Here is an 8,523-nt window from a genome sequence, read left to right on the forward strand (position 1 = left end):
GCTCATACAGAGAGGGTATGAGCTCGAGCTGTGTGGCCGTTGATTTCGAGATGTCAACTTTCATCCAAAAGGATACAGCTGGCTTCCTCCTTGTTTTAAGGATAAATTAAAACCAACATAAATTGGGTCCTGTAGTTACATTTATTTACACAATTGCCATTGCTTGACTCCCTGGGTTATCCTCAACGAGTTTTCTTTCTCTACCTTAAAAACAAGTTCTTGATTTTATTTTTGTAGGTAATTTTGTGCGTTCATTATGTTTAGAATGATTTTGTTGTTTCTATGATGAAATTTATTTTGGGCGATTTGATTTTGCATCTTTCGGGTTTAACTTGTTTTGATTTTTGTTTCTTGCAAGGAGGTTCCTAATGGATTCGATCGAGTCCGATTTCTAGGGTTTTGTAAGTGAGGAGATTGATTAGGTTATTGTACTTTTATTGGACTGTTAGGAGGTAGATTTTGTATACTTGATTAGGTTTATTCAGTTGATGGATATTTAGGAGAGGATTTACAATTTTCCCTAATAAACCTCATCGCCTTCTAGATATTTGGTTATGGGGTTTAATAGTCAAATTTCTCTCATAATCGTTTAGTCATCCTACTACTGGTAGTAGTAATTGTTTGCATGAAGAAATTTACCCTCAAATCAGAGAAACAAAATTGGGATTCATCTTTGATCTACTGGAATTTTGGGTTTTAGATTGAGTGGGAGTAAGGAACCTAAATGAAGAAGTAGTATGTATTTGTTTGGAGAAGGTGAGTGGTCAATCGAGAGATAGAGAGAGAGAGAGGGTTTGATACACAGAAGATGGAAGGGGAGATGAGGGTTAGTGAAAGGGATGAGTTGGAAGATTTGGTAAATATGAGAAGCAACTGTGAGGTTCCTCTCTATGCAGATAGTGAAATTGGACATAAAAAAAATGAGAATGAAGTGAAACAATGACAATTTTGTAAATAAATGTAACTAAATGACTCAATTTCAGTTGGTTTTAATTTCTCCTTAATATAAGGAGGAAGACAGCTGTATTTTTTTTTGGATGAGAGTTGATATCTTGAAATCAACGTTCTCATTAAATCACCCCTCGAAAAAATGCGGATGCCGAAAAGCACTTTTAATCATTATCTGAATAGACGGAGAGAACATGAGCCCCCAAATAACTGTGAGAGGCGCCTTTTAACATTTGGTGGATATATTTTAGTGACAATGAAGAAGCAGCAAAATCCTCACATTTCCAGATTGCCAGCTCAAGAGTATACGCGGTAGTACTATTACCCTAGGTGGTCGAAGTCAAGACATTCCAAGGGCAGGTGTCAAAATATTTTATCTGTCGGTCTAGGTTTCTGAGACAACCGTCATCAATCGCCACAACCCACACCCCGGAGGCCCGGAGGAGAAGAACAAGAATCTCTCTCTCTCTCTCCCTCTCTCTTTTTCAGACATCCTATCTTTGTCTCAAGGGGGTTCCCCTCTATCTAAATCTAAATCTAATCAGAGAAAATGATGGAGATGGAGATGAAGATGCAAGGGAGAGTGAAGATGAAATCAGAATTTTTAACATTGATACTTGTAAACTTAGCAGGAATTATGGAAAGAGCAGATGAAGCTTTACTCCCAGGTGTTTATAAAGAAGTTGGAGCAGCACTTCATACTGATCCAACTGGTTTAGGTTCACTCACTCTCTTCCGTTCTATTGTTCAATCTTCTTGTTATCCACTTGCCACTTATTTATCTCTTCGTCATAACCGTACCCATGTTATTGCTCTTGGTGCTTTTCTCTGGGCTGCTGCCACTTTTCTTGTTGCCATCTCCTCCACTTTCACTCAGGTTCTTCTTCTACTCTCTCTACTTTTCCTTGCCCACACTTTGGAAACACAAATTTTCACTTTTTGTTGGTAGATCTCTCAATCATTTTCATTTTCTTTTTCTGGGTTTTGTTGCATTTGGAGTTGAATAGATTTATCAATGTTAATTTAGGTTAAAAACATTGGTGAAATTGTGAATTGTGGAAGTATATTAGGATACCCATCATTTTGATTGGTCACTTGCCTCTCTCTTGAGAAAATTTGTTGTTTTCTCCAGCCTATTTTCCAAATTGCCATTCAAGGAAACTTTTCCTTCACAAGCATTGGGAAACAAAGAGATTGTTGAGGAGATAATCCCACATTTAGTATTATTGGAATCTAGAATAAAAATTGTTAGAATCCTGTTAAGTTTGTGGTCGTCCAACTCAAAACCAATTGACAACCGGTGGAGAAACATAGACATTATATTCTTGGTTGCTAGATAGGGCTTCTCCATGTGGGACTATTCTCACACGGCCCCTCACGTGTTAGGCTATCCCGCAGGTGTTTTTTTTCGGGTGACGTGGAGCACGTCTGACTTTTAAGTTTGTGGTCGTCCAACTCAAAACCAATTGGCAATGAGTGGAGAGGGCCTAGACATTATATTCTTTGTTGCTAAATAGCCGTTCTCCCATGTGGGACTATTGTGACAAATCCTCAACTCTTGAGCTAGCTAGCGGGCTCTCCACTCGTATCAGAGCCAACTCATGCATTCATGTCGACCCGTACTCTACTTCCATATCGCAAGGACAAGGCCACGGACGACCTTCACGTGTCGGAGGGTGTTGAGGAGTAGTCCCGTGGTCTTTGAGTTTAGAATATAAACCCTGGGCAACAATCTTGGGAGCATTCGTAATTGGGGTATCCAGAACGTTCTTGGATCATTGTCATTCATAAAGGTCAGGCATACTAATAATTCTATTATGGGAACAGTTATTGATATTGTTAGACAATATATCGTAATGTTTAAGATTACATTTTAGTTGCAACTAGTATGATTAATTGTATCTACAAAAAGAGGAAATATGAACAAGAAATTAAACAGTTTCCCTAATTTGGGAGAACTCAATGGATAATGCAAACTCCGTCCATTAGCTAATTCTACAAAAAGGTTACGATGAAGAAATCATTGCCTCCCAAGCTATTGCGAAGTCTATACAAGTTAAGAATTTAGCTCACATTCTCACTGGTCTTATGGAAAACGGAAACTTTGTAAATGTAAACTACTTAGACTTTCAAATGCAAACACAATTGTAGAACAATCAGAAATATATCACTTCGAGATTATTTTGTTTTGAAGTTGTCTCATGTTATTATGATATATAGGTTGCCATTTCACGTGGTTTAAATGGGATTGGACTCGCTATAGTTACTCCTGCAATTCTGTCTCTTGTTGCTGACTCAACCGATGATAGTAACCGTGGTGTAGCTTTCGGGTGGCTGCAGCTAACGGGCAACATTGGATCAATCCTTGGCGGGCTTTTCTCTCTTCTTCTAGCTTCAACTTCATTCATGGGTATTCCTGGTTGGAGGATTTCCTTCCATCTGGTTGGAATAATAAGCGTCATAGTCGGAGTTTTAGTTTATTTGTTCGCGAATGACCCGAGATTTGTAGATAAAGTTAATACAGATAGTGATTCAAGTTTATCAAAAACCATTTTACAAGAATTGAAGGGATTGTATCAAGAGGCAAAGTCAGTGATAAAAATTCAATCTTTTCAGATAATCGTAGCCCAAGGTGTTACAGGATCGTTTCCGTGGTCAGCTTTGTCATTTGCACCAATGTGGTTAGAACTTATTGGATTTTCCCACAAAAAAACAGCTTTTCTCGTAGGTATTTTTATTGTTGCTAGTTCTCTTGGAGGTCTCTTTGGAGGAATTATGGGAGATTTCCTTTCTAATCATTTGCCGAACTCTGGAAGAATAATTTTGTCTCAGATAAGTTCGGGCTTGGCGATCCCACTAGCTGGACTTTTACTGCTAGGTTTACCCAACGATCCTTCCACTGCTTTCATTCATGGGCTTATCTTGTTCATCATGGGGTTGTCTATATCATGGAATGGTCCAGGTACAAACAAGTAAGGTTCTAAATTCGATTCGACATAGTTTTCTCATCCGATAACATCTCTTTTTACTTATTTATTTGTTAATATACATTATATGATATATGCAGCCCAATATTTGCAGAGATAGTGCCCGAGAGATCTCGAACAAGTATCTACGCTTTAGATCGATCTTTCGAGTCAATACTATCATCTTTTGCTCCTCCCATAGTTGGAATTCTATCTCAACGTGTTTACGGATATAAACCCGTAGCTAAAGGATCGAGTGCATCATTTGAGATTCAAACAGATAGAGAAAATGCCTTATCACTAGCCAAAGCACTTTATACATCGATAGCAATTCCAATGGCTCTTTGTTGCTTCATCTACTCCTTTCTTTATTGCACTTACCCAAGAGACAGGGATCGAGCAAAAATGGACGCTTTAATCGGATCAGAAATGCAGCAAATAGAGTTGGAAAATTCTAGTGTCGAACCAGAATTTTCTCAAGTAGAGTTGTCTGGAAGGAATGAAACTTATGAGAGAGAAACTGTGATTGAACTTGATTATGAAGTGGAAGGACTTGAGATTGATGATAGTGATGAAAGAACTCTGCTTCCTCGCGAATGACCAAGACTAGGATGTCATTTGCTTGACAAGTATACTTTATTTTCCGAAAACTAAAGATGAAGAAACTTGTTTTGGCCATGGAAGAACTTGCAGAATGCTTTCTCTGAACTGAATTTCGAAACACGGAAGCTAGTGCCTTTATTGTTGTGTTATCGATTTATCCGTGCAGTAGCTTAACATTATCAAGTTGTATCATATCGTATATTATCTAAGTATATAAAACATAACCAGGTTCTATCGTACAAGGATACCATCTGGGTATGTCGAAATGTGAAGAGGTTGTATTATGCTACATAGAGACAATTTTACCTCAAGATTGAGAAGAAAACTAGTTTTGATTTCTGAAACGGAATTTGATCAAATCCCAACGTTGAGATTGGGCGGACAGTTGTTAGTTGGCTAGTATACAAGAGGGATTATGAGTGTTAGGTCAAGACAAGGAGGGGGAGGTTACTATTGGGATGGCAAGAAAAAAACTGTGCTTGGTGCAATAGTGACAACCTAAGATGATGGCGAAGATTGAAGAAAACTTGATTTGATCAAATATAGTTTATGCAATAGTTAGTCGTATTTGACCAAATTGACATTTTTTTCATAACGATTAAGGATGGTGTCTTATTTGGAGAACTGATGTCTGTTCGGCCAAAATAAGTTGGGCTAATGGAAAAAAAAACTACAATATCAACATGTCATGATTGGCCAAAATAATATGGTGAAAAGGCTACACGTATGCCCACGTGCGGCTGAACGAAACACTTTTTTCATAATAGCAAAATGTCCTGACTATGTGAAACAACTGTTTTTGCGAATGAGTTTATTTAAGGGTTTGTTCTCTTTCTTCTTCTCCACTGCCGTTTGCATCTCCATCGCTATTTTCATCTCCATCACAGAAAAACTAGAAAACTCGGTAAGTAACCAGTTATTTGCTAATTAATTGGAGTTAGATTATCACTTTCTGGTCCAATTCGATCAATTCCACCTGAATAGTGGACGGTGCAATTGTGTTGATGGCGCAGAAATTCACTGGGATTTTGGGTTCAGTGATTAAGGTTTTCGTGATTTCAGTACGAGTTATTTTCAACCGACTTGAAGTTATTTTCTCTTTTACAACGGTTTTTTCTTACTTTACCTTTATTTTAGTTTTTCATTTACTACTTTTTCAACCTAATTATATGTATGTACGGAACTGAACGTGCTTTATGTTCGACGAGTTTGTGGTGCTAATCTATCTCGACGGGTTACTTCTATGTTCTTCATCCTCTTTGACTTTACCTTTTTTTAGCTCTTTTTGAATTCAATGTGTGTTTTCTGGATGTCTTGTAGTTCATTTAACAGAATATAAAAGAGAGTCTCGTTAGGGTACAGTTTGTACCAGAAAATACTGAACATATTTGAAGTACATAAAAAAGTTGTGGTATCTGTTCAGTTGTTTACTATTTCAATAGGATGTGTATGTGAAGTTTTCATATGTAATTCATGTTAAACAATAGGTTTTTTGACAGGTTTCTTTTGCAATCGAGGCAGATTTTTTCAAATGAGTCCAGTTCTCCACTAGTACAGCTGAAATCCAACCGCTTCGTTTGGAGAGATGGGATTAGGGCTTTACTCATGTTGGACAAAGTTTCCATGGAGGTGCTGATGTTTTCAAGGATGCACAGAGGAGGTATGCCTTCAACCCTCCTAAGAGTATTGTCTTGGAAAGAAACTGTAAATTTAGAATTACTGCAAAATGCAGACAAGATAATTGCAATTGGAATCCATCTCTACCCAAATGCCACTGTCGATGAAATTAAACCATAAAAAATAGTTAGTTACAATGGCATACTATGAATCATACCGTGCTAAAAAGCAGCCATTGATATTGTATATGGTGAAGAAGGGGAACCATATTCCAAGTTACAATGGCATGTTAATGCAATGATAAATTCGAATTTTAGTACATGCTATTCACTTGAATTTGGTGAATTGACTCACAAATTTGTTAGATTGTCTATTGCTTTTGGTGTCTTCATACAGGTTTTGCACATTATCGTCCTCATTTTCCTAGATGGTACACATTTGAAATCAAAATAGAAAGGTACTCTTCTGGCTGTTGTTGGGAATGATGGAAATAGTGTTTGTGCATTTTTTCTTTAAATAATGTTGCATGTACAATACAGTCTAATGTTGTACTGAACAAACAATAACATGATTTTGTGTGAACATTGCTTAGATTTGTAGGTTTGTTTCCGTTCGCATATGGTATTTGTGATAAGGAGAACGATGACAATTGGCAGCGTCGTTCTAGAAGCATTTGAGATGTGTGGTGGATCCTAACAAAAATTACACATTCATGTCTAGTCGACAAACTAGGATATTATAGGAGTGAGCACAATCCTTTCAAATTCTTTGTATTTTTATTTTATATGACACACAAAGATGAAAGAGTAACTTGAACCGAGTGTAGACAAAAAAGTAGAAGTTTTGATCGTCTTTGTTATTAAAATGTTTTCGAGCAGTCATATAAGATGGCTATCATATGAAAATGGGTGAAATGATTGATATTGGTGGGAAGAATGGTGCCAAGTTCTTCGACGGTTTGCAACATAAGAAATGGGTGGATGCATACTTTCCTGAACCAAGAGACGGTAATATTGCAACATCTTTGATTGATAGCTTCAATAGTTGGATATACGATGATAATAAATCATATATGATGATGTCGAAAAGTGATTTTCTCAATATTCTTCTTCGTGATAAAGATCTACGGTCAGATAGTGATTTTCCTCAAGCGATTGACGAACCTCCCGAGAAACATAGTATGCAAAACACAGATCGTTAATCAGACATTAGTAGAGAAAAGTACAGCTAAATTCCTCTTCACAGGAACAAAATCATTAGTTTGGTCGTTTGGTGGAACAACAAACTCCAATACCACTACTAGTATAGAACTCAACAATTAAAATAAGGTCAATGTTTTGGTAAACAAGGGGTAAAGAAATTCCTATAGTGGGAAAATCAGATATTTTTTTTTCCCATGAACACTTGAAAACGCCCTTCTTTGATGTCCTTAGCATATAGTGTGGGCGATTTTCGAGAAAAAGTTGGTTTTAAAGTGACGATTAATGTTGGACTTTCATTTTTGTAACACACAAACGATATGGGTTATTTTGCTGATCCAATATCTTTTAGCAGTAGCACCATCACTGCTGCTTCAACCATGTCTAAGAGGGTGTTTGATTTTGCACTTATTAAATGATTTTGCACTTATTAAGTGCGGGTAGTGATTTTAAGTCGTTTGTTTTCACTTCAATACGTGAAAATCACTTCTAAGTGATGGCAAAGTAAGTGAAGGAGAGTAAGCTCTAACTTGGAGCTTACTTTTTTGCACTAACTTTATAAGTGATAAAAAAGACATTTTTATCCTTCTCATAATATAACAATCACTTATATAATTATAACTAAAAAGAAAATCATAAATAACTGATAAGTACAAAATCTTTTTACCACTTTAGCGACGACTCTTCCCCTTCTTCGCTCATCCTTCACCTAATTTTTTCTGTAAATTTATTTCACATATCTTCCTTCAATAATCACGGAACCACCTAAACTCCGTGATGCAACGTAAGCTCTTTTTCCTTCATAATTCTTAATTATTTGAGGTTAGTATTTTCGACACAAAGTATTCATAAACGGTAGTTTTAGTGTACCTAAACTCGTTAGCTTAATGAATTAGTATGAAATGATAATATGTAAATACTTTGAAGTGAAAATAGAAAATTTCTCATTTTAATAACATTTAGAGTTAATATAAAAACAAAAATCAAGCACTTAGAAGTAAGTGAAAACAAACGTCATAGCACTAACAATTGATATCACTTACTAAGTGATAATCACTTTTCTCATAAAAAAAAGTGACAATCACTTAATAAATGGTAGCACTTAATAAGTGGTAGCACTTATAAGGGCTAAAATATCAAATGGCCGCGGCTTTAGGAAATAAAGAAAATTCTCCGGGGAATAAATTTTT

The 8,523-nt window shown here is 36.4% G+C and overlaps 1 protein-coding gene across 6 annotated transcripts; it reads left to right on the forward strand.

The window, feature by feature from the left end:
• Positions 1 to 221: 221 nt before the first annotated feature.
• On the forward strand, positions 222 to 7,015 carry LOC147537721 (uncharacterized). 6 transcript variants are annotated; one of them, XM_086639855.1, is made up of 6 exons: positions 222 to 1,825; positions 3,169 to 3,920; positions 4,016 to 5,421; positions 6,017 to 6,177; positions 6,531 to 6,591; positions 6,727 to 7,015. In XM_086639855.1, the coding sequence occupies exons 1-3, from the start codon at positions 1,499 to 1,501 to the stop codon at positions 4,512 to 4,514; spliced, it is 1,578 nt and encodes a 525-aa protein (XP_086495981.1). In that variant the 5' UTR covers positions 222 to 1,498; the 3' UTR covers positions 4,515 to 5,421; positions 6,017 to 6,177; positions 6,531 to 6,591; positions 6,727 to 7,015. The 6 variants fall into 6 exon arrangements, with proteins under 6 accessions (XP_086495981.1, XP_086495984.1, XP_086495980.1 ...); XM_086639858.1 differs by having other exon boundaries at positions 6,039 to 6,177; XM_086639854.1 differs by having other exon boundaries at positions 6,017 to 6,591.
• Positions 7,016 to 8,523: the final 1,508 nt, after the last annotated feature.

This window comes from Eschscholzia californica, unplaced genomic scaffold (genome assembly GCF_041429995.1).
Source record: "Eschscholzia californica isolate CP2 unplaced genomic scaffold, dmEscCali1.0.p SCAF_5, whole genome shotgun sequence".
In the NCBI taxonomy this organism is placed as follows: domain Eukaryota; kingdom Viridiplantae; phylum Streptophyta; class Magnoliopsida; order Ranunculales; family Papaveraceae; genus Eschscholzia; species Eschscholzia californica.

Coding starts and splice junctions, on each gene's coding strand:
- LOC147537721 (XM_086639853.1), top strand. CDS start 1,499: ATGATGGAGATGGAGATGAAGATGCAAGGGAGAGTGAAGATGAAATCA. Junction 1,826..3,168: donor TCTCCTCCACTTTCACTCAG/GTTCTTCTTCTA, acceptor TATGATATATAG/GTTGCCATTTCACGTGGTTT. Junction 3,921..4,015: donor AATGGTCCAGGTACAAACAA/GTAAGGTTCTAA, acceptor TGATATATGCAG/CCCAATATTTGCAGAGATAG.